Below are 25787 nucleotides of genomic sequence, written 5' to 3'. Positions count from 1 at the left end.
CCGCTGTGGCACCCCGGTTGTGGAATGAGCTCCCCAGAGAGGTCCGCCTGGCGCCTACACTGTACTCCTTCCGTCGCCAGCTGAAGACCTTTTTATTCTCTCAGTATTTTAACACTTAATTTTAACTTAAATTTAAATTTTACTGTTCTAACTCTGTATTTTAATCTTATATCAATTTTGCTGCGTGGTTTTATCCTGGTTGTGCTTTTTATACTGCATTTTCTAATTGTGCTTTTAACCTGTTGGTTGTTTTATTATGGTTTTAATTTTTGTGAACCGCCCAGAGAGCTTCGGCTGTTGGGCGGTATAAAAAGGGAATAAATAAATAAATAAATAAATACATTCTCTCAAAAGCTGCAATTTGCCCCATTTGGTTCACGTCCGTCTGTCCAAAAGGGCAGTTGTGAAAGTCACAGGCGCCTGGGCGTCCTCACAAGGGGTCCCTTCCTCCTGTCGCCACTGGCACACACCTGGTCTCGTGTCTTCTCTCTGCCCCCAGAACCTCCTGCAAATTGTAGGAGCTTAAAAATGACGTGACTCTCCCTCGTTCTGACTCCCAACGCCCGAGTGAAGGCTCAGGTGAAGCAACAATGGTAGCCCCCGTTGGCTTGTGTGGCTTCTTATTTGCAACACCCAGCTTACCATGTAGAGCTGACTGACGTCGTCTTGACATTTGACGTAAGCTTCGTAGTCTGCGAAGACTTTAAATCTATGTGGAAGTGAAGGGAAGAAGCCAGACACAGGTTGAAAAGGTTGGCACACCCAGCTCAGAGAGTTAGAAGGGGCCTGAAGTCCAACATCAGAAAATACTGGATCCTCAACAGGGCTCTCTTGACTGCTGGATTATGCCAAATGCCATCATGTCCAGAGCTTGGCTGCAAGAGGAGCCAGGCAGATGCTGTTGGGAAGACAACAAGGAGCCTAGCGTTCCTCAAAATGGCGCCCTCCAGATATGTTGGGACTGTAACTCCCAGAATCTCCGATTCTGGGAGTTACAGTCCCAACAAATCTGGAGGGCGCCATTTTGAGGAAGGTTGGGGTTGCCCATGATGTATTTTTATTTACACCTGTCTATTGATTCACAACATCTTGTACTCCACCGTACAGAACATCTCAACATCCCAGGGATTGCCATGAAACCCAGGGATCTTGTGTTGGAGGGGTCGGGTTGGGTCCATAGAATTGTGGAATTGGAAGGGACCTCAAGGATAATCTATTCCAACCCTCTGCAATTTTCAGGAAAACCAATTACACCATCCATGAGAGGTGGCTGTCCAGCCTCTTCATAAAAACCTCCAGAGAAGAAGAGCCCACAACCTCCGTAGGGAGACTCTTCCACTGTTGTACAGATTTTACCATCAGGAAGTTCCTCCTTGTATTTAAACGACATCTAAGTAGCTGTAACTTATACCCATTATTTTGGGTCCTAATTTCTGTGGCCATGGAAAATAATTCTTGACCATCTCCCTGTGGCACCCTTTTATGTCCCTGAACGCTGCTCACCTGTCTCCCCTCAGTCTCTTTTTCTGCAGACTGAACATCCCAAGTTCCTTCAGCTTGTCCTCACAGGGCAGGTCCTCAAGTCCCTGGATCATCTTTTCTGCCCTCCTCTGACCCCATTCTAACCAGTCGATGTTCTTCTGGAAATGCGGTGCCCACACAATACGATTCCGGGCACATGGAATACAGGATCCGATCCTCCCTGAACAGCCCCTCCCCCATCCCCTGGTAACCTCCACTCTGGGTCCCACTGGCGAGTGACAAGACGTTGCGATGGAGAAGCATACAAAAAGAAGGAAGGCAGTAGTATAAATAATCTAATGTCTATTTATAGATTGTATAAATATCATAGATTGTATTGTATTTTATATTATGGTTTTATACAGTTGTTTTATACTTTGAATGGTTTTAATTTTTATGAACCGCCCAGAGAGCTTTGGCTATTGGGTGGTATCGAAATGTAATAAATAAATAAATAAATAAATAAATGGCAACTGTGCATACTATTTACTTATAAAACAATCATCTTTTTACAATAAATACTTTCCAATACACAATATACATATGTCACAGTTTTAAGATACAGTCAAGTGCTGGTAATGACATCAAAGTAGTACTGTTTCAACTATATTTCATAGAATCATAGAATAGCAGAGTTGGAAGGGGGCCTATAAGGCCATCGAGTCCAACCCCCTGCTCAATGCAGGAATCTACCCTAAAGCATCCCAGACAGATGGTTGTCCAGCTGCCTCTTGAAGGCCTCTAGTGTGGGAGAGCCCACAACCTCCCTAGGTAGCTCATTCCATTGTCATACTGCTCTAACAGTCAGGAAGTTTTTCCTGATGTCCATCTGGAATCTGGCTTCCTTTAACTTGAGCCCGTTATTCCGTGTCCTGCACTCTGGGAGGATCGAGAAGAGATCCTGGCCCTCCTCTGTGGGACACCCTTTTAAGTATTTGAAGAGTGCTATCATGTCTCCCCTCAATCTTCTCTTCTCCAGGCTAAACATGCCCAGTTCTTTCCGTCTCTCTTCATAGGGCTTTGCTTCCAGACCCCTGATCATCCTGGTTGCCCTCCTCTGAACACGCTCCGAACATGCTGAACACGTGTTCAGTACAAGATTGTGTTTGTTTATTTCCTTAATTCTTATCAGCATTATGAACTTGACAGGTCTCCGGATTATTATCCTGTTTTCGCAATAGCTTTGACGGAAGAAACACAACCAACGACGAGTCAGCTGAACCCAGTTAACTATTGTGGATTAGACACCTCCAAAAGATTATTGTAGGGTTGAAGCCTCCAAAATGAACAACCGCCGATATGCCTCAAGCCTGGAGAAACGCGAATGGCAAACACAATCTTGTAGTAGAAATGTAAGTTCATAACGCTGATAAGAATTAAGAAAATAAACAAACGCAATCTTGTACTAGAAATATAGCTGAAACAGTACTGCTTTGATGTCATTACCAGCACTTGACTGTATCTTAAAACTGTGACTGTGATATATGTATATAGTGTATTGAAAGGAAAGGAACCTCTCGTGCAAGCACTGAGTCATTACTGACTCTTGGAGGGACGCCAGCTTTTGCTCACGTTTTCTTGGCAGGCCTTCTAGCAGGGTGGTTTGCCGTTGCCTTCCCCGGCCGTGATTACCTTTCCCCCAGCTAACTGGGTACTCATTTTACCGACCTCGGGAGGATGGAAGGCTGAGTCGACCCGAGCTGGCTGCCTGAAACCAGCTTCCGCTGGGATCGAACTCAGGCCGTGGGGAGAGTCTCAGCTGCAGAAACTGCTGCTTTACCGCTCTGCGCCACATGAGGCTCCCCTATATAGTGTATTAGAAAGTATTTATTGTAAAAAGAGGATTGTCTTATGAGTAAATTGTATGCAGAGTTGCCATCTATGATCGTGCAGGTGATGCATCAGGTATATTTGTAAATAAATAAGGTTAACAATTACTATTTCCCCCCGTATATATATATATTGTGTAGTAGTGTGCCTTGGGCGCGATGGAGAAGCAGCCTGTTGCACAGGAGAAGGGCTTTTCACAACTTGCACTTCGGCAAAGCCAGATGGCCGGGAAAAGCCAGCTTCGGCACGCCGAGTCCGGCAAGTTACAGAGGGGGCCAATGATGGTGTCCCAACCCAAAGCCATAACCAGAATTAACGCCCACTCACCGGTCGTGGTGGAACAGCATGTTGACCAGATCTTTGAAGAGGTCAGGTTCTTTGGGTGAAAAGAAGCCGCTCTTGATCTGATCGATAGCTTGCTTCAGTTCAGGAAGCCGGTCATAATATTCCTGAGCAAGGTACCTGGTAGAGAAAGGGGTTGGGGGTGCAAAATCTTTAATATGTATCTCAGATGTCCTGCTTGCATGTGCGGCTGAAGCCACAATCACAAAGCCTCCACAGCCATCTTGTCGTTCCAAGAGCAACATCCTTTATTTAATGCTAAATGTAGTTTTTAAAATGAATATAATTATTGTATTTTTAATTCACCCAATAACCACCGTTTTCTGGGCGGATTGCAAACAACTGAAAGACTGCAGTGCCATGCAGGTAAAAAAAATATAATCTACGACACCAATATTCAAAAGAATACAATGCATTATAAAACAAACAGCACAGGAACAGATAAAACAGCCATAAAAATCTAGAATGAGGTCTCTGAAGTGCCTGGGAGAACAGAAATATCTTTGCATTGGCATCCAAAAGCTAACAATGTAGGCACCAGGCAAACCTCTCTGCGGAGGTCGTTCCATAAATGGGAGCCACCACTGAGAAGGCCTAGCTTTCTTCGGCAAGGGCACCTGGATGAGGGTCCCCAAAGATGACCTTAAGGTCTGAGCAGGTACATATTACGGGATGGGATGTTCCTTTAGATCAGCCTTCCTCAACCTGGAGCGCTCCAGATGTGTCGGACTGCACCTCCCAGAATGCCCCAGCCAGCTGGCTGGGGCATTCTGGGAGTTGTAGTCCGACACATCTGGAGCGCCCCAGGTTGAGGAAGGCTGCTTTAGGGCTTTAAAGGTCAACACAAACACTTCGAATGGGGCTTGGGCTAGAAGCCAGTGCGGCCTACGAAGCACCAGAATTACATGATCTTATCGTAGGGTGACCATATTTTGGAAACCAAAAAGGAGGACAACATGGTCGCCCCCAAGGGGGCGTGTCCAGTACCAAGGGGGCATGCCCACCCAAACATAGCCTTGGTCACATGTCTGATTTTACAGCACACATTTAAGACAAATCGGTTCCACATAACATCTTAATGTTAAAATCACTGAAATAAAGAGATTCAATGTATCTGAAATTAACTTCACTCACTCCTACTTTTGTAGGTTTTGCTGTACTTTGAAGCTTTTGCTATACTCTGTGTGTTACATTCTCCCCTTCCCTCAAATATCTTTTCTGACTGTATCTTCACTCATTGCAAGCTACTGTTGTTAACAGGGTTTGCTACTGCCCCCAGATCTATTTCAAATTTGGTACAGCTAAAGCTCTACCTAAAAGCTATCATGGTGCCAACTTTCAGCTCTTTATCTTTAAAAATGACAGTTAAAAAAAAAAATTAAAACCTATTTTTTAAAAAAAATCCAAAAAAATCAATGGATGAACAGATCTGTTTCTAATTTGGTGTGGCTAAAGCTCTACCTAAATCCTATCATGGTACAAAGTTTCATCTCTTTTACTTTAAAAATGACAATTTTAAAAATAATAATTTTAAAACCTCAATTTTTAAAAAATTCCTAAAAAATCAATGGATGAACGGATCTGTTTCAAATTTGGTGTGGCTAAAGCTCTACCTAAATCCTTTCATGGTGCAAAGTTTCATCTCTTTTACTTTAAAAATGACAATTTTAAAAATAATAATTTTAAAACCTCAAATTTTAAAAAATTCCTAAAAAAACAATGGATGAACGGATCTGTTTCAAATTTGGTATGACTAAAGCCCTTCCCAAGAGCTACCATTGTGCCAAGTTTCATGTCTTTATCTTAAAAAATGATGGAGTTATAAGCATTTTTGTTAATTCCCATTAGAGCTGCTCTTCGGAAAAAATCCAGATTTCCCCTCCCCCTCCCGGATTTGCCATCAAAACCCTGGACAAATCCGGTCAAATCCGGTCATATGGTCACCCTATCTTATCGGCCAGTCCTGGTTAGTAACCTAACATTGATAAATAAATGAGTCTTTGTGTTTGAAGGCTAGGTGGCATGCTTCCTGAAGCCGGGTCCGTGCAGTGGTGTAGTAGAGCTACGGCTCAGAACAAGGCAGCATCAGGCCTGTTTTATTAGCAGGGGGAAAAAGGAAAGGAACCTCTCGTGCAAGCACTGAGTCATTACTGACCCTTGGAGGGACGCCAGCTTTCACTGACGTTTTCTTGGCAGGCCTTATAGTGGGGTGGTTTGCCGTTGCCTTCCCCAGCCGTTATTACCTTTCCCCCAGCTAACTGGGTACTCATTTTACCGACCTCGGGAGGATGGAAGGCTGAGTCGACCCGAGCCGGCTGCCTGAAACCAGCTTCCGCTGGGATCGAACTCAGGCCCGAATTCCTTGAGCTTAGCTGAAAGTCCTGGCAGGAGGGCAAATATGTTTTCCCTGCAATAATATATTCTCTGTTGTAATGCAAAGTATTTGGGGATGGCTTGGTCCTGAAGGGGCAATAAAGCTTTACAAGACACTTGGGCCCAGTGGAGAGGAAAACTGGGAGAACTGGGTCCTTGATACGGATAAAAAATACGGACTGCATTTTTGGACTCTCCTGGAGCGAGGCTATTTGGACTGTGGTGATCTGGGCCTGCACTTCAAAATTGATTGTGACGCCACTGGTTATATGGTTGTCCCTCCCTCCCTCCTGCCATGGGGCAGCCCAGCTTTCTGGCTTAACCAACCATGGTTAAAGCCATGGTTTAAGGTGTCTTCTGAACACAGCCCGGCTTTCCGGCTTAACCACCATGGGGCAGCCTCCCTTGGGGGAATGGAGTGGGTAGACGCCTCCCTCAGGGGGCGATACGGGTGCACCGCCATGGCAGGGACCATGCCTAGGGTGCCAGCTCTTGATAGATGGGGTGGACACATGGGTCCAACTCTTGACAGATGCATAAGTTTACTTCACTATATCAAACTATTACAAACCATGAAAGCTTTCATGTCATGCCAGTCTCTGCCCCTTTTCTCGGGATCAGTGGGAGCTGGTGGCTCCGATGTCATGGGGGGGCAGTGATGAGTGATGTCATGGGGAGGCAGTGGAGCTTCAGCTATTGGGCAGTATAAAAATGCAATAAATAAATAAATAAATCCACTCTGCCGCCCCACCGACATTTTATTTTTATTTATTTTATTGCATTTATATCCCGCCTTTTTTCCTCCAAGGAACCCAAGGTGGCGTACATAATCCTTCTCCTCCGCTCCGTTTTTTATCCTCACAACAACAACCCTGTGAGGTAGGTTGGGCTGAGAGTCTGTGACTGGCCCAAAGTCAGCCAGTGAGCTTCAATGGTTGAGTGAGGGCTGGAACCCGGATCTCCCAACTCCCAGTCCAACACTCTAACCACTAGGCCACACTGCCTAAGTCCCAGCAGCTCTGGATGGGCTGGTCTTTCACAATCCACACTAAGTGCTGAATCAGCATTTGAAAGCATGGAACTCCAAAAGGACTACCCTCCTCTTCCTTCTCTAAGAGGCCTCTCTGTAGACTTGATGCTCAAGGGCAGAGTTTGTCCTCCTGAAGTTAATCACAGAGCGCCTGGCCTTGGAGGTGCTTGGCTGCGCGTCATAATTATGTGCATTTATATTTTATCCTCACCCCATCGCCACCCTCATTTCTCTCCCTCCGGACTACCACAAAGCCCTAATTAAAAAGAGGGAGGCAGAGGAACGCCACCACACCCCTAAATAATTATATGCCAGGGTGCAATAGCAAGACAGGCAAAATAGTAATAGAAAAAAAAAAAACATCCCCATTTACAGTGAGAAGACATAATTGGGTTGTTTAAGCAACTTCAACCCACATGCATTTTAGTTTTGGATGCTTTTAGTAACGTCTCACGTGCATACTTGGTATCTGTATTCTCAGCATTTAATTTCCATCTTTTGTAAAGGCAATAACATAAGAACATAAGAGCCCTGATGCTGGATCAGACCAAGGGTCCATCCACTTCCTGATTGTTAGAGCAGTACGACAATGGAGCCAGTTACCTAGGGAGGTTGTGGGCTCCCCCACACTAGAGGCCTTCAAGAGGCAGCTGGACAACCATCTGTCAGGGATGCTTTAGGGTGGATTCCTGCATTGAGCAGGGGTTGGACTCGATGGCTTTGTAGGCCCCTTCCAACTCTGCTATTCTATGATTCTAGTCCAGCACTCTGTTCACACAGTGGCCAACCAGCCATCATCCAGAGAACAACAGAGCAGGACCTGGGCGTAGCAGCACTCTCCCGCCCATGTTCCCCAGTAACTGGTGCACACAGGCTTACTGCTTCTGATACTGGAGGTAGCTCATAGCCATCACAACTAATAGCCATTGACAGCCTTCTCCTCCAGGAATTTATCCAACCCCAATTTGTTGTTTATCCAGCAAATTGTATTAGCGTTTGTAATACAATATAGATCAAAGGCCCAAAGGCCTGTAACGCTTGGGATCGTCAGGTGGCCACCCATCCAAGTACTAACCACCCCCAACCCTGCTTAGCTTTCTAGATCAGGCCTTTCAGGGTGGTGTGTGGACATACATGAGTGTTGTCAAGCTCACAACACTGACAGTATTCGTTCCAATATACTCAACATTATGTAACTGTTGCTGCCACCAGCCATTCCAGCAGGCAGCACAGAGGCATCCTGAGAGAAAGGAAGTGGGGTCGTCATTTATTTATTTATTGTATTTTTATACCGCTCAATAGCCAAAGCTCTCTGGGCAGAAAGACTAATTCGTTTTTTCCTCTTCCTCTTCCCATACCATTCCTTTTTTCCTCGAGTGTCGTGTCTTTGTAGATCGGTAAGCCTGCGGGCAGGGACCGTCTACTTTAATTGACGGTTCGTAAACCACTCCGGGAGACTTTTTGGCCAGGGAGTGGGATAAAAATAATTTAAATGTATATATTTTTGTCCAACTCATTTAAAAACATAGCGGAAGGACTGCCAGATCTTCCCTTCATGACTAAAGAAGGGTGCTCATGCCCTTGGGCAAACCTTGTGCCATTCAGGGGTTTGGAAGCGAATTCAAGCCAAAGAGGACCGGAGGGATGGGTGGGATTCCCCACCACCCATAGAATCATAGAATAGCAGAGTTGGAAGGGGCCTACAAGGCCATCGAGTCCAACCCCTGCTCAATGCAGGAATCCACCCTAAAGCATCCCTGACGGATGGTTGTCCAGCTGCCTCTTGAAGGCCTCTAGTGTGGGAGATGCCACAACCTCCCTAGGTAACTGGTTCCATTGTCATACTGCTCTAACAGTCAGGAAGTTTTTCCTGATGTCCAGCTGGAATCTGGCTTCTGACCCGTTATTCCGTGTCCTGCACTCTGGGAGGATCGAGAAGAGATCCTGGCCCTCCTCTGTGTGACAGCCTTTTAAGTATTTGAAGAGTGCTCTCATGTCTCCCCTCAATCTTCTCTTCTCCAGGCTAAACATGGCCAGTTCTTTCAGTCTCTCTTCCTAGGGCTTTGTTTCCATCCACCCTAAAGCATCCCTGACAGATGGTTCTTCCAGCTGAGGTGGTCGTTCCACTTTAGTTCCAGATGTGGACACACGCGGGGACTTGGCCTCCCCGCCACACTCACCCTCTCCGGTCCAGCTCCGCCACATCCTCCACCCGCATGCCGAAGATGAAGAGGTTCTCTTCTCCGGCCTCCTCCGCCATCTCCACATTGGCCCCGTCCATCGTCCCAATGGTCAGCGCCCCGTTGAGCATGAATTTCATGTTGCCGGTGCCTGAGGCTTCGGTGCCTGCCGTGGAAATCTGCTCCGACAGATCCGTGGCTGGGATCACTGCCAAGAGGACGTGGTCTTAGTAGTGGCTGCAATAACGCTTTTCAATCATTTCCATTTGGGTCCACCCCGATCCCGAAGGCAGGTAACAAACCCCCACACTTACAAGCCCTCCTGTGAAATAAAATATGAAGCTATACCAGCAAGGCCTGCAACGAAATGTTGCAGCACGGGGCGCTTCTGTTCAGGGTCCCAAACAGAGAGCCCTTCCCTCTTCCGTGATCTTCCATCCCATTCCCGCCCACCTGCGACAGCCCGTCTTGAGCATGCTCCGCCCTCACTAGGCTGTTTTGGGAGAGGGCCTGCCTGAGTTGCCCTCCCTAAAGTTTCTTTGTAGTTCCGCAAATCTGGGGGTTCTCCCAAAGCATGCAGACACCTTTCTTTGGTGTGTGGATGGTGCCATTTTGACTACGTAAGATTCGGTAGTCAGAAAATGAGTTTCCCATTAGTATGGGTATGTGAAGTTGCCTGAGCATGGGCGCTGTTAGAGATAGGCCCACCTGGGCAAGGGCCCCAGATCTTGCATTAGAAGAGCCAGACCCTTGGTCCATTTAGAATCATAGAATAGTAGAGTTTGAAGGGGCCTATAAGGCCATCAAGTCCAACCCCCTGCTCAATGCAGGAATCCACCCTAAAGCATTCGTGACAGATGGTTGTCCAGCTGCCTCTTGAAGGCCTCTAGTGTGGGAGAGCCCACAACCTCCCTAGGTAACTGATTCCATTGTCGTACTGCTCTAACAGTCAGGAAGTTTTTCCTGATGTCCAGCTGGAATCTGGCTTCCTTTAACTTGAGCCCGTTATTCTGTGTCCTGCACTCTGGGAGGATTGAGAAGAGATCCTGGGCCTCCTCTGTGTGACAACCTTTTAAGTATTTGAAGAGTGCTATCATGTCTCCCCTCCATCTTCTCTTCTCCAGGCTAAACATGCCCAGTTCTTTCAGTCTCTCCCCATAGGGCTTTGTTTCCAGACCACTGATCACCCTGGTTGCCCTCCTCTGAACACGCTCCAGCTTGTCTGCGTCCTTCTTGAATTGTGGATCCCAGAACTGGACGCAATACTCTAGATGAGGCCTAACCTAGCTGAGTAGGGTCCAGTACATATGATCCCCCCACTCCACCCTCCCACACACTCCACAATGAGACTGAGCTGCAGGTTCTCCGTAACTTGAAACGCTAGACTGGCTTTCACAAGAAGCAGGGCCTTTTTGGTGGTGGCTTTGGAGCTTGGGAATGCACTTCCATGGGAGTTTCACATGGCTCCCCTTCATCTGGACTTTTGGGAGGTAAGACAAGGCCAACTTCTGCCAAGACTGACCTGATGCTCTCTGCTCTACCGAACAGATGTTTTAACACTAACCATTTTAAGAATGGTTTTGATGGGTATATTGTTTATGATTTTTGGAAATCTCTTTAACACACTTGTTTTCATAAGAAGTACAGAAATCACTTCTGCATTGTACTGTGCTGTTCTGGTTACATGCTGCTTGGGTTTTTACGCTATGCCGGATTTCAATGATTTATTGTGGTTTGCCACCGTACAGCCGGCCTTACCCTTTTCGGCCAGGGAGACCCTGTAGTTCTCCAGGAAGATGACCTTCAGCTTGTTCCCGACCACGGGGTCGTTATTCACCACGTGGCCCACGGAGGTGATCAGCTTGATGATCATTTTAGCCATGTGATAGCCAGGAGCAGCCTACGAGGAAGGCACAATGCGAGGGCTAAGGAGTGGCCATTGGACTGAACTCCCCAATTCCTCCACCACCACCCCAGAACAGGCGCGGGAAACGTTCAGTCTCTGGGGCCTCACTTGGACCATGGAGGCTTCTTCCCCCAGGCCCACGGCGGGCCCTGCCCTCCCCAGCCCTGGACAGAGGAATACCTGCTGTTATGCCTGACCACTGAACGGAGCATCATATACATGGTGCGGGGAAAGCAGATAGAGGGATGCATTTCTCTCTCTCTGCCTCCCCCCCCCCACCTCCAATGGCCCTGTTCAGAAGACACCTTAAACCATGGCTTTAACCATGGTGGTTAAGCTAGAAAGCCAAGCTGTGTTCAGGAGACACCTTAAACCACAGCTTTTAACCATGGTGAACAAGGCTTTTAGCTTTATTCACTGTAGTTAAAGCCGTGGTTTAAGGTGCCTTCTGAACACAGCTTGGCTTTCTGGCTTAACCACGATAGTTAAAGGCATGGTTTAAGGTGTCTTCTGAACACAGCTCGGCTTTCTGGCTTAACCGCCATGGTTAAAGCCGTGGTTTAAGGTGTCTTCTGAACAAGGCCTGGCTTTCTGGCTTAACCACCATGGTTAAAGCCATGGTTTAAGGTGTCTTCTGAACGCAGCTTGGCTTTCTGGCTTAACCACTATGGTGAAAGCCCTGGTTTAAGGTGTCTTCTGAATACAGCTCAGCTTTCTGGCTTAACCACCATGGTTAAAGCTGTGGTTTAAAATGTCTTCTGAACACAGCTCAGCTTTCTGGCTTAACCACCATGGTTAAAGCTGTGGTTTAAAGTGTCTTCTGAACACAGCTTGGCTTTCTGGCTTAACCACGATGGTTAAAGCCATGGTTTAAGGTGCCTTCCGAATGGGTCCACTGTCTCTTAACCCTAGAAGTCTGTCATCCAAAGAAGCGGGTGGGCAAGAGATTCAGGACAGACACACGGCCCGTGACATGACCCGAGGTGGCCATGACCACTGGCTGAGGTATCTTGAAAAGGGGTTTAGGCAAATCCACAGAAGGAAGATCTCCCAAGGGCAAGCGCAAAGGTGCCATCTCAGCATCACCGCCAGCGATGGTGCCGAAGATCCCAGGTGCAAAGAACGGGCCGCTCACCTTGCCTCCAATTATCACTGTCCTGGGGACAAACAGCTTCATGGGGTCTCGCTTGATGCCTGCAGAGGAGAAAGAAGCAGCAGGCCATCATCTTTGACCCAGACACGTCAGCCCTCGGCGTCCAGGTGCACCGCTCGCTGCAATACCAAGGCACGGCCCCTGCTCTTCACTCTCTTCTACTCCTCATTTCCCTTTGCCTTCCAGGAAATGCCTCCACCTTCTCCTCCCTCCTTCCAGGCCAAGGGTGGGATGGTGCCAGCTCCAGGTGTGGGAGTCTTTGGGCAAGACCTCCTCTGAGGACCCCCTTCCCTCATTGGCTGGCCCCATTTAGAAGACACCTTAAACCATGGCTTTAACCACAGAAAGCCGGTCTGTGTTCGGAAGACACCTTAAACCACGGCTTTAACCATGGTGAATAAAGAAAAAGCCTTATTCAGCGTAGTTAAAGCCATGGTTTAAGGTGTCTTCTGAACACAGCCCGGCTTTCTGGCTTAACCACCATGGTTAAAGCCATGGTGTCTTCTGAACACAGACCGGCTTTCTGGCTTAACCAACCATGGTTAAAACCATGGTTTAAGGTGTCTTCTGAACAAAGCTCGGCTTTCTGGCTTAACCACCATGGTTAAAGCCATGGTTTAAGGTGTCTTCTGAACACAGCCCGGCTTTCTGGCTCAACCACCATGGTTAAAGCCATGGTTTAAGGTGCCTTCTGAACACAGCCCGGCTTTCTGGCTCAACCACCATGGTTAAAGCCATGGTTTAAGGTGTCTTCTGAACACAGCCTGGCTTTCTGGCTTAACCACGATGGTTAAAGCCATGGTTTAAGGTGTCTTCTGAACACAGCCCGGCTTTCTGGCATAACCACCATGGTTAAAGCCATGGTTTAGGGTGCCTTCTGAACACAGCCTGGCTTTCTGGCTTAACCATGATGGTTAAAGCCATGGTTTAAGGTGTCTTCTGAACACAGCCTGGCTTTCTGGCATAACCACCATGGTTAAAGCCATGGTTTAGGGTGCCTTCTGAACAGTCCCAGTGAGTCTACCTTTTCGCCGCCCTTTTCAGCAGCTGCTTTTGCTCTTCATCCCCCCTCTTCCTTATCCTTGCGATTACTTGCTTGCCACACAGGCAGGGAGCCAGGAGGCCGTGGTGTCTCCTGCAGCTCCTTCTCACCAGGCCCTTGCCTAGAGGCAGCTGAGCAAGCAGGTCGCCATGGTGAGGAGGAAGAGCAACTCCAGGGGGCGCTCGTCAGTGGGACCCTGCCGGCTGTGGGCCCTCAGCACGGGTCCCACCACGCCGACCCTTGACACCTGGCCTGGGCACAGAACCGTTTCCAACCCGAGGGCCCGAATTCCATTCCGGAGAAGTTTTGGGGGGCCACGTTCCAGTGGAGGGAGGGGCCTCAGGCAAAAGGCCCTCGGAACCAAGCACCAAAACATGCCAGCGTCATTTTGCTCCAAGCTCATGCAGCTAGTAACTAAGCCCGTAGCAGAGATGTCCCAACCTTTTAGAACAGGGGAATACATGAGAAAAAGCCGGGAGACCCCCGAGTGAAAGGGGGAGAAGGATGCGTGGCCACCTAGAGAACCTCAGAGGCCCGGCTTTGGCTTGTGGGCCTGAGGTTCTGCGCCGGGCCTGTTAGCATAGGTGCCTCCATTTTCTAAAGGAAGCTATGAAGTAGCCATTATACAGCAAGCGAAGTGTCACGTACGCGAGAGCGTCTCCTTGTGTCTGTCTTATCTAATGAAAACAGAGAGCCTCGGCTCCAGTGTAAAAGTTAGCTTACAGTAACTTTGCTTAGAGTAGAGCAAAGGGGATTGTTTAACATAAATTAGCTATGCTCCAGTGTTACATTCTGATTGGCTCATGCTGCTACTGGGCACTGCCCCTTTCAAGCTTCAAGTGCTGTGCTGAATTCCCTATTCTCTGTCTGACTGCTCGCCTTCAAGAGACCAGACCTCGATTACTAATCAATGAAGCGCTTTTGAACCCGCTGTCGCTGGAAGTGTGGAGTCGTGCTTAGGGGCTGATTGGATCTTGTCCCTGGGTGAAGAACATTGATCTAACAGGCCCACGATTTCAGCACCGCTCCTTCACGAGCGACCCCAGCCTGACGCTGCTTTCCTTGTGCCTCCTCTGCCGGAGAACCCTTCTGCCCCCCCCCCCCCCCTTGCACACAGCCTCAGTCAATCTTTCAGGGCTGGATTTGGGGCTGGGCAGGGAGGGGAACTGGAAACTTTGTAGGATGTCTTTTTAGGGTGTTTTTGTCATACCCGGTGTAGGTATGGGGTCAGGGGAGGAGGACATGGAGGAACCCAGAGCCGTTGCTGAAGAGTCCAGCTCAAGGGGGGTGGAACCTGTGCCAGGAGGGGGTCCTGCCAACCTAAGGAGCCAAGAGGGGGAAGAACCAAACGTCCCCGTTCTGCCTTTCAGCCAGCAGAGAGCAGGAAAGGAAGCCAGACGCCGCTCCCAGAGACTTTATCTGAAACGCCAAGCCATCAAGCAGCACCTAGGGGCAGCAGTGACTTGCATCATATATGCCTCAGGGAGCTGGGGAGCGTTTGTCAGAGGTTATCTGATTTCCCTGGTGAAAGCTCCGGTGTTTGTTGCCTGTGACTGCTCAGCCTTGTTGCCTGCTAATCCTGTTTGACCACGGACTGGCTCTGGACCACGCTGCCTGCTAATCCTGTTTGGCCACGGACCTGTTCCTGACAACGCTGCCTGCTAATCCTGTTTGACCACGGACCGGCTCTGGACCACGCTGCCTGCTAATCCTGTTTGGCCACGGACCTGTTCCTGACCACGCTGCCTGCTAATCCTGTTTGACCACGGACCGGCTCTGGACCACGCTGCCTGCTAATCCTGTTTGGCCACGGACCTGTCCCTGACCACGCTGCCTGCTAATCCTGTTTGACCACGGACCGGCTCTGGACCACGCTGCCTGCTAATCCTGTTTGGCCACGGACTTGTTCCTGACAACGCTGCCTGCTAATCCTGTTTGACCACGGACTGGCTCTGGACCACGCTGCCTGCTAATCCTGTTTGACCACGGACCGGCTCTGGACCACGCTGCCTGCTAATCCTGTTTGGCCACGGACCTGTGCCTGACCACGCTGCCTGCTAATCCTGTTTGACCACGGACCGGCTCTGGACCACGCTGCCTGCTAATCCTGTTTGGCCACGGACCTGTTCCTGACAACGCTGCCTGCTAATCCTGTTTGACCACGGACTGGCTCTGGACCACCCTGCCTGCTGTAAGCCTTGTCTATTAGCTCTGTGACCTGGACTATTCTTTGTGTGTCCCCTTGCCTGCATTTGGCCGCTTCCGAAGAGACTGAATTCTGCCTGTAACTTTGATTATTATCTGCCTAGCCCTAATTACTTGGTTGTTGCAATAAAGTTGGCAGATTTCCTGGACACTGTCCTTATCTCTGACAACTCCTTAGCTGTTTGTTTATAGTCGGCCTTTCGCAGCTTTCCCGGACAGTTTTAACAATGCATACTATGTTTTTAATCAGTATTTTATATTTATTGTTGTTCCCCGCCACGATCAGAATGGAGAGGCGGGTAAGAAATAACTTATTATTAATTACATTATTATTATTATTATTATTATTATTATTATTATTATTATTATTATTATTGCTACTACTAGGTTGGGCACATTGGAATCCCAGTTTTGAAAGAGGGCCCAAAAGAATCATAGAATCATAGAATAGCAGAGTTGGAAGGGTCCTCTAAGGCCATCCAGTCCACCCCCCTGCTCAATGCAGGAATCCACCCGAAAGCATCCCTGACAGAGGGTTGTCCAGCTGCCTCTTGAAGGCCTTCAGTGTGGGAGAGCCCACAACCTCCCTAGGTAACTGGTTCCATTGTCGTACTGCTCTAACAGTGAGGAAGTTTTTCCTGATGTCCAGCTAGAATCTGGCTTCCTTTAACTTCAGCCTGTTATTCCGTGTCCTGCACTCTGGGAGGATCGAGAAGAGATCCTGGCCCTCCTCTGTGTGACAACCTTTTAAGTATTTGAAGAGTGCTATCATGTCTCCCCTCAATCCTCTCTTCTCCAGGCTAAACAGGCCCAGTTCTTTCAGTCTCTCTTCATAGGGCTTTGTTTCCAGACCCCTGATCATCCTGGTTGCCCTCCTCTGAACACACTCCAGCTTGTCTGCGTCCTTCTTGAATTGTGGAGCCCAGAACTGGACGCAATACTCTAGATGAGGCCTAACCAGGGCCGAATAGAGAGGAACCAGTACCTCCCGTGATTTGGAAGCTATACTTCTATTAATGCAGCCCAAAATAGCATTGGCCTTTCTTGCAGCCATATCGCACTGTTGGCTCATATTCAGCTTGTGATCTACAATTCCAAGATCCTTCTCGTTTGTAGTATTGCTGAGCCAAGTGTCCCCCATCTTGTAACTGTGCATTTGGTTCCTATTTCCTAGATGTAGAACTTGGCATTTATCCCTATTAAATTTAATCCTGTTGTTTTCAGCCCAGCGCTCCAGCCTATCAAGATCCCTTTGAAGTTTGTTTCTGTCTTCCAGGGTATTAGCTATCCCACCCAATTTTGTGTCATCTGCAAATTTGATCAGCATTCATAGAGGCCTGCAGCACCTTCCCAGAGGACTCTGGGCCCAGCAGGACACCCAATGACGTCGTCTCCAGGCGCATGCTAAGGCCCAAAGCCGCCAGGCCCGGGCCCCCTCTGGAATTAAGTTGGGTTTCCCACAAACAGGGGAGAGTCGCCCACCATGCCTCTTCCCACGCCGCCCCAGCCTTGGACAGAGCTTGCCCTGCTTTTGCAGACGGTGCAGCGGCCCAAGGCCTGATGGGCATTGTGCTCCGTCCACGTCTGGGGGACCACACACGCTCCGCCACCGGCTTGGGGTGTCCAGGCATACTCAGCAGTTACTCACGGTTGTACATGGTGACGATGTGTAGGCAGTTCATGAGCTGCCGCTTGTACTCATGGATTCTCTTGACCTGCACGTCGAACATGGAAGACGGATTGATCTTCACCTTGTATTCTTTCTCCAGGAACTGGGCAAACTTGACTTTGTTTTCCTGGGAGAGGAGATGGAGACGTGATCGCTAAAGCAGCAGCAGTGCCTGGGGGGGAGACGGCCTGGGAAGTCGCCTGGAGTCCCGTGATGCAGGAAAGGTGGGATATCAATAAAACGGGGAGGCAACCTGGTGCCCCCAGTTGTTTTGGACTACAACTCCCATAATCCCTAACCACAGGCAATGCTGGCTGGGGCTCATGGGAGCTGCAGTCTAAAAACATCTGGAGGCGAGCAGGCGGCCTGCCCTCTACTATAAAATGCCCAGAATCTTCATTTAGCACCACGGTTGGTAGGACCGCTTTTATAACAAGGCAGAAAGCAGCTCAGAGGGTCCAGGACAGAGTATTCTGCATCGTCCTTCCCTACCCTGGCATAGAATCATAGAATCATAGAATAGCAGAGTTGGAAGGGGCCTACAAGGCCATCGAGTCCAACCCCCTGCTCAATGCAGGACTCCGCCCTAAAGCATCCCTGACAGATGGTTGTCCAGCTGCCTCTTGAAGGCCTCTAGGGTGGGAGAGCCCACAACCTCCCTAGGTAACTGGTTCCATTGTCATACTGCTCTAACAGTCAGGAAGTTTTTCCTGATGTCCAGCTGGAATCTGGCTTCCTGTCACTTGAGCCCGTTATTCCGTGTCCTGCACTCTTGGAGGATCGAGAAGAGATCCTGGCCCTCCTCTGTGGGACAACCTTTCAAGTATTTGAAGAGTGCTATCATGTCTCCCCTCAATCTTCTCTTCTCCAGGCTAAACATGCCCAGTTGTTTAAGTCTCTCTTCACAGGGCTTTGTTTCCAGACCCCTGATCACCCTGGTTGCCCTCCTCAGAACACGCTCCAGCTTGTCTGCGTCCTTCTTGAATTGTGGAGCCCAGAACTGGACGCAATACTCTAGATGAGGCCTAACCAGGGCCGAATAGAGAGGAACCAGTACCTCCCGTGATTGGAAGCTATACTTCTATTAATGCAGCCCAAAATAGCATTTGCCTTTCTTGCAGCCACATCGCACTGTTGGCTCATATTCAGCTTGCGATCTACAACAATTCCAATATCCTTCTCGTTTGTAGTATTGCTCCAGATGTGTTGGGCTGCAAGTCCCATCATCCCCAGCCCGCACATAGCCTCCCCTCCTTCCGCTTACCTGCTTCACTTTGGCCACTTCCCGGATGAAAATCTCGTCGTTCACAAACCGGTGCAGCTTGGTCAGCTGGCTCAGGTCTTTCACGTACTCCTCCCCGATTTTCTGCAGAAGGAAGGCAGAGGTGGGACCGATCCAGCACCTTCAAGATATGCAGCCCTCACTGTTAGACCCCCTTCTTCCGCCCTCTCCTAAGCAATGGCTTTACATCAGCCTTTTAAAAGGTCTTTTGGGGGCTGGACACAGAGAATCTTCTGTTGAAAAGAGTCAAAAAGTGGTTTAAGGGAGGTATCCCCTTCCACGGCCACTGTTGCCTTTTGTCAAGCAGGTGCTGCAGGTTCTTGAAGTGCACCCACGAACCTATTTAACCAGAGGCAACAGTAGGAGAATCCAACAGCACACGTAATGATCCCCAATCTCCGAGAGATGGGAGGCTCTCTAACTTATTGCCTCCATCACATCAGGGCACAATTTATCTTAAAAACAAGCAGTGTGATTTCCCCTAAACCACTTACGAGTGGGAACTGTTTTGCAAGACAGAGAGACCCGCCGGCCACCTCTTACCTCTGCAATTAACTCGGCAAGTCCCGGGTTGCAAAGCAGGAGCCAGCGCCGGGGAGTGATGCCGTTGGTTTTATTCTGGAACTTCTCCGGCTCCAACTCTGCAAAGTCCTTGAACCTGCATAAGAAGCACGTCCAAGTTCACAGCTCATGTCGAGAGTTCTTGGCTAGGGAAAGCTGATACAAACGGCTTTCCACAGGCTGCACTGACTTCCCAACCCACACTCACCCAGAACTCACATGCTTTGCAAAGGTATATTTTGCCAAACATAGAATCCTAGAATAGCAGAGTTGGAAGGGGCCTACAAGGCCATCCAGTCCAACCCCCTGTTCAATGCAGGAATCCACTCTAAAGCATCCCTGACAGATGACCAGCTGCCTCTTGAAGGCCTCTAGTGTGGGAGAGCCCACCACCTCCCTTATAGAATCCTAGAATCCTAGAATAGTAGAGTTGGAAGGGGCCTCTAAGGTCATCCAGTCCAACCCCCTGCTCAATGCACCTTAAAGCATCCTTGACAGAGAGTTGACCATCTGCCTCTTGAAGGCCTCTAGTGTGGGAGAGCCCACAACCTCCCTAGGTAAATGATTCCATTGTCGTACTGCTCTAACAGTCAGGAAGTTTTTCCTGATGTCCAGCTGGAATCTGGCTTCCTTTAACTTGAGCCTGTTATTCCGTGTCCTGCACTCTGGGAGGATCGAGAAGAGATCCTGGCCCTCCTCTGTGTGGCAACCTTTCAAGTCCTTGAAAAGTGCTATCATGCTTTAGATTTCATGTAGGCAATGTGGGAAGCAATTAAAACAATCCGTCATATGTGTAGCACAAGAATTCTCCCTGGCCATCCCTGTGGGACTGTTCAGACAGCATGCTAAAAGCCATGGTTAGGCCACTACCCATTTTGCAACAGATGGTTAGTGAGTGTATTTAAACTCTGGTTATGTAGCCACCATGGTTAGGAATGGTTCACACGACACGTTAAGCCATAATGTTTAGCTCAAAATGCTTAACCACCAGGGCTTAGCATGTCATCTGAGCAGGGTTGTGTGGATCACCTGTTTGCCCACGGATGTAGTCATAGAGGAGGGCTTTCTCCACTGTGGCACCCCGGTTGTGGAACGAGCTCCCCAGAGAGGTCCGCCTGGCGCCTACATTGTACTCCTTTCATCGCCAGCTGAAGACCTTTTTATTCACTCAGCATTTTAACACTTAATTTTAACTTAAATTTAAATTATACTGTTTTAACTCTGTATTTTAACTTTATATCAATTTTGCTGCGTTGCTTTATCCTGGTTGTGCTTTTTATACTGCATTTTGTATTTGTGTTTTTAACCTGTTGGTTGTTTTATGATGGTTTTAATTTTTGTGAGCCGCCCAGAGCGCTTCGGCTATTGGGCGGTATAAAAAGGGAATAAATAAATAAATAAAAATAAATAAATAGAGGGGTGGAAGATGGTGCAAGTTTGGTGCACAATATCTAGGTGGCACGCAGATATTTTGGACTTCAATTGCTTTCAGCCCCAGCCAGTATGGCTAAGACTGCTGGGAGATGTAGTCCAAGACATCTGGAGGGCACCATGTTGAGGAAGGGTGCTATACACACACACACACACACACACACACACACACACACCCCTGTACTATATACGTGACTATTGCAGGAGCTAGTGTAGTGGTTACAGAGAGGTAGTGCGGTGTAGTGGTTAGAGCATTGGACTGGGACTCAGGAGACCTGGGTTCTAATCCCCGATTGGACATGAAACTCACTGGGTGACTTTGGGCCTCTCAGCCTGGCCTACCTCACAGGGTTGTCATGAGGATAAAATGGAGGGGGAGGATTATACAAGCTGCCTTGAGTTGCTTGGAAGGACAAAGGCGGATATAAATGTAATATTAAATTAAAAAGTTCCTCCAAAATACAAACAAACTGAAATCGGGGAGAGAGGGCGCATTTTGCACGGTGCTGCCAAGCTGAAAATGGCAGCAGAAACAGTATTAACTGTATCAATCAAGGCACAGCGAAGGAGCAATTCCTCCCAGACAAGAAGCTACTCTCAAGAGCCCTGTGGGAAGAATTCCAGGAGAGAAAGAGGGAGGTACATGAAGCTGATGCTGGGCTCCTTCTACTCTTCCATAATTCAAGAACGGCACAGACAAGCTGGAGCGTGTTCAGAGGAGGGCAGCCAGGATGATCTGGGGTCTGGTAACAAAGCCCTACGAAGAGAGACTGAAAGAACTGGGTGGGCATGTTTAACCTGGAGAAGAGAAGATTGAGGGGAGACATGATAGCACTCTTCAAATACTTGAAAGGTTGTCACACAGAGGAGGGCCAGGATCTCTTCTCGATCCTCCCAGAGTGCAGGACACGGAATAACGGGCTCAAGTTAAAGGATGCCAGATTCCGGCTGGACATCAGGAAAAACTGTTAGAGCAGTATGACAATGGAATCAATTGCCTAGGGAGGTTGTGGGCTCTCCCACACTAGAGGCCTTCAAGAGGCAGCTGGACAACCCTCTGTCAGGGATGCTTTAGGGTGGATTCCTGCATTGAGCAGGGGGTTGGACTCGATGGCCTTGTAGGCCCCTTCCAACTCTACGATTCTATGATCCTATGAACTAGACTCTCCCTCCCCAGGCCCATGTTCCACCAGCTGCCCTGAGGGAAGGATCCTGATGTTGTTAACTTAAGAACATCAGAAGAGCCCTAATGCTGGATCAGACCAAGGGTCCACCTAGTCAGGCATTCTGCTTACACAGTGGCCAACCAGCTGTCAACCAGGGACCAGCAAAGCAGGACATGGTGCTATTTTTAATTTGCTAATATTGTTTATTAAGTAAGTCATTTTCATAGAATCATAGAATAGCAGAGCTGGAAGGGGCCCACAAGGCCATCAAGTCCAACCCCCTGCTCAATGCAGGAATCCACCCTAAAGCATCCCTGACAGATGGTTGTCCAGCTGCCTCTTGAAGGCCTCTAGGGTGGGAGAGCCCGCAACCTCCCTAGGTAACTGGTCCCATTGTCGTACTCCTCTAACAGTCAGGAAGTTTTTCCTGATGTCCAGCTGGAATCTGGCTTCCTTTAACTTGAGCCCGTTTGTATCCTGAAAGATATCATATAAGCAATCACAATAAATAAATAAAAAGAAAGAAGTTGCTGCAAACAGAGAGAGACGCCACATACTCAAGGCCATCTGGAGGTCAGCCCCAGCTACGAAACCCGAATCAAGAGCCCAAGACCGCAATTTTGACCAGCTACATTCCCACCCCCTTGCGCGCGGAGAAAAACACACACCACTACTCACACTTGAGATTTGACGATATCCGAGTGGATCTTGGCAACCCCGTTCACGGCGTGCGAGCCGACGATGCAAAGGTGCGCCATGTTGATGCGCTTGACCCCTTCCTCTTCGATCAGGGACATGCGCCGGAGGCGGTCGAGATCCTTCGGAAACAGCGCCGAGACTCTCTGAGCGCGTGGCGAGAGTGGAAAAGACCCGTCAGTTACATGCTCCATTTGGAAGAATGCCAGAGAAGGTCAGGAATGCGTGCCAGAGGCGTCTCCGCACAACAGGGCAACATCTGGCAAAGAGTTAACACACCTGATACTAGAGCACCTTTGCCCAGCCTGGTGCCCTCCAGATGTGTTTGACTACAACTCCCAGCATCCCTCGACCAGCATGCTGGCTGGGGGATTCTGGGAGTTGCAGTCCAACACATCTGGAGGGCACCAGGCTGGGCAAGGTTGTACTAGAGTGAGGGCAGGAGACATTACCCTCCCTCAGAGTTGGCTTCAGGTTGGCTCAGAGTTGGCTTCAGATTTCATTGGTTACAAAATGACAGTTGAAGCCAAATCCGTGCGTGGGCAAACCTTTCCTGGCCTCACCTGGGCACCCTGCGGATAACGAAAAGATTAAAAAACGGCATCCACTAAGAGTGTCAGTGAGATCTCTGGTAAGTGATACAATCATTCCCAATTTTATTAGAATACAAGCCAATGTGGCAGGGCCTTGCTATTTTATTGTTTTACTATGTACAGCACCATGTACACTGATGGTGCTAAATAAATAAATAAAAATAATAAGTGGGGCAAACCATTAAAAAATGTGTACAATCAAATGGTTGTTCGGGAAATTATTTCTACCCCACCAAAAAGGCAGGGTTTGGACGTAAGACCAGACAGAGGGAGAGAACGCTGCACAGCCCGACTTACATCCAGGTGCCGCTGGTTGATTTCGTAGATGATCTGAAGGTGCCTTGGCAACAGCTTCTCCACCAGCTCCACTGGCCAGCGCTCAAGAGCTTCAGGGAGAACCGTGTGGTTCGTGTAGGCGAAGGTCCGAGTGGTGATGTCCCAGGCCTGGGAGGTGCAGGGGAAGAGAGTTAGGGCAAGTGAATCAGAGGACGCAGAGGCAGGGCGATGAAGTCCAGGGCTCAGTGGGAACGCACATCCCTTTCACGTTGAAGGCCCCAGGTGGGGCAGGGGTGGGCAATGTCAGGAGGTCCGGGGGGGGGATTTCTATCCCCAGACACCCCCCACCCTCTCCCTGGGCCACTGTCTCCCGAACAATGAACGTAGCAAAATCTAACAAATACTTGCAATTGCAGCATTTGTTAGTATGTAGATTTAGCCTGGCCACTTTTATAGCCTCAGTGTTTCCATCATGATGGGAAGCCCTTACTGAGGCTGGTCAGGCAAAGCAACCCACGATCCAGGTCTATAAATACTTGCTACTGGTGAAGAAACGGGATACACAGGGCTTTATGCAGGAATGGAAAGGGGAACTGCATTGTCCCATTCTGCCTAATCAGTGGATCGCTACTTCCGCGCCTACCTGACGTGTCAATAAGGGCCAGGATCAATTCTTGATCCTCCCAGAGTGCAGGACATGGAATAATGGGCTCAAGTTACAGGAAGCCAGAGTCCGGCTGGACATCAGGAAAACTTCCTGACTGTTAGAGCAGTACCACAATGGAATCAGTTACCTAGGGAGGTTGTGGGCTCTCCCACACTAGAGGCCTTCAAGAGGCAGCTGGACAAGCATCTGTCAGGGATGCTTTAGGGTGGATTCCTGCATTGAGCAGGGGGTTGGACTCGATGGCCTTGTAGGTCCCTTCCAACTCTGCTATTCTATGAGTCTATGATTCTATGATTCTATCTATATCCAGCAAAAACATTCCGTGACTCTTGAACACTGCAATGTCTCTTTAATAACGGAATGTCTAATTCAGCTAATTAGCCTCTTTTAAACGTATGTTTTGTCAATGACCACGAGTTGCTTCTTTTGGGGAGGAGGTTATTTACACAGGTAAATTTTGTACTGGAATAGTCTTTAACATTCACGGATGTTCCTGCACTTTTAAATTGTTCACCATGGACGTTAACAAATGGTCAGCATAAATGGAACCCCTCCACCTTTTTGACAGCTAAAAGATTGATATTACGACACTGGAAAGATAAACATTCACCTGCTATAATGCAATGATTTGAGGGACTTACAACGCGTTGTACATTTGAATGGGTGGCATATAGACGTCACCTTCATATGGATACTTGTGTGGGTATCTGGTCTGCTTTGGTTGAGACCTAGGTATAATAGCTAATAAGTTGCATTATATATACATACACACACACATATAACATGCGTTACATGTGTATTCATTGCTATGGATATTTACAAATGTATGTATATTAAAAACGTTATGGGAAAAATGGTGTCCAGAACATTAAGGAGTCCCCAAAATGCCAATTTTAGCTTGTTTGCAAGTCAGATTTTACTTTTCTGGCCTTTTGTAGTGCTCCAGATGTTATTTTCCTCATAAACAGGAACATTTTAAAAATCTTTTTGAGGGCAGTGTGGCAGGGAGTGCCCCTGAGGTAGAGCCATGACCATTGGCCATGCTGGCAGGGGTGTTTGAGGACTGAAGTCCCAAACAGCTGGAGATCTGCCTTCTGCTCACCCTAACCTTGGGGGGATCTACACTACTGCTTTTAAAGCGCTTTGAAACGTTTTGAAACCTGTATATGCAGTGTGTCCTGGGCCCCAACAGTTGTCAAAACTGTTATAAAGCGCTTTAAAGAAGTAGTGTAGATCCCCCCTTCTGCTCTAAAGCAGAGGCGTTGCCCTCAATCACGTCAATTTAGGGTGCCTGGTGCTACACCCTGCCTCGTCTGCTTAAATATTCAAATTTCCCCCCCCCCCAAGGGACCTCTAGAAAGTATAATTTTGGGTCAGTTTTTTCTCTCAACTTGTGTTTTTAAACTTCTGGCTTCAAAATGGCACAGATACATTTCCTAGGGAACCTCCAAGCTCTGACCCACAAGGTACCTCCTGTTTATCTTGGGGACCTGACAACCCAAAATTGATCCCTGCAGGAAGTGACATTGGAAACCCCGGCTTTCACAGGCCACAGAGGTGGAAGTCAAACCGATTTTGGTACAGCATCCCAAGGGGACCCAGCAGAAGCAACTCAAGGCCCCGGGTGCAAGTGCAGTTCTTGCGGTTATCCCCGGTTTCAGAAGAAACGGTCTCGCTTTTGTTACCAGAATTTGAGCAAAGCTGCCCGTCCGCCCCAGTCTGGCTCACCAGAAACCGAAAGGCAGTGGTTTAGTTCAGATCTTTCCAAATACTAACATCCAGGCATGACAAATTCTGGGACAGCCACATACAGAATGGGAGTCTCTGTGTGTCTACGTTTCCACATGAAAACGCAACATTTGAG

At 48.5% G+C, this 25787-nt stretch overlaps 1 protein-coding gene across 2 annotated transcripts in view; it reads right to left on the bottom strand.

Annotated features, from left to right (window-relative positions):
- Positions 1–25787, bottom strand: part of PYGL (glycogen phosphorylase L) — a 62521-nt gene that overhangs the window by 4472 nt on the left and 32262 nt on the right. For both annotated transcript variants that reach the window (XM_063118273.1, XM_063118272.1), the window contains exons 11-20: positions 23278–23424; positions 22370–22533; positions 19077–19191; positions 18516–18617; positions 17231–17378; positions 12318–12376; positions 11035–11176; positions 9277–9484; positions 3679–3813; positions 643–709 (exon numbers count right to left, since the gene is read on the bottom strand). In XM_063118273.1, coding sequence (XP_062974343.1) covers positions 643–709; positions 3679–3813; positions 9277–9484; positions 11035–11176; positions 12318–12376; positions 17231–17378; positions 18516–18617; positions 19077–19191; positions 22370–22533; positions 23278–23424 — 1287 coding nt within the window. The remainder of the gene's footprint in view (positions 1–642; positions 710–3678; positions 3814–9276; positions 9485–11034; positions 11177–12317; positions 12377–17230; positions 17379–18515; positions 18618–19076; positions 19192–22369; positions 22534–23277; positions 23425–25787) is intronic.

This window comes from Elgaria multicarinata, chromosome 2 (genome assembly GCF_023053635.1).
Source record: "Elgaria multicarinata webbii isolate HBS135686 ecotype San Diego chromosome 2, rElgMul1.1.pri, whole genome shotgun sequence".
Taxonomy (NCBI): Eukaryota; Metazoa; Chordata; class Lepidosauria; order Squamata; family Anguidae; genus Elgaria; species Elgaria multicarinata.
This window is presented reverse-complemented; position numbering and strand designations above follow the sequence as displayed.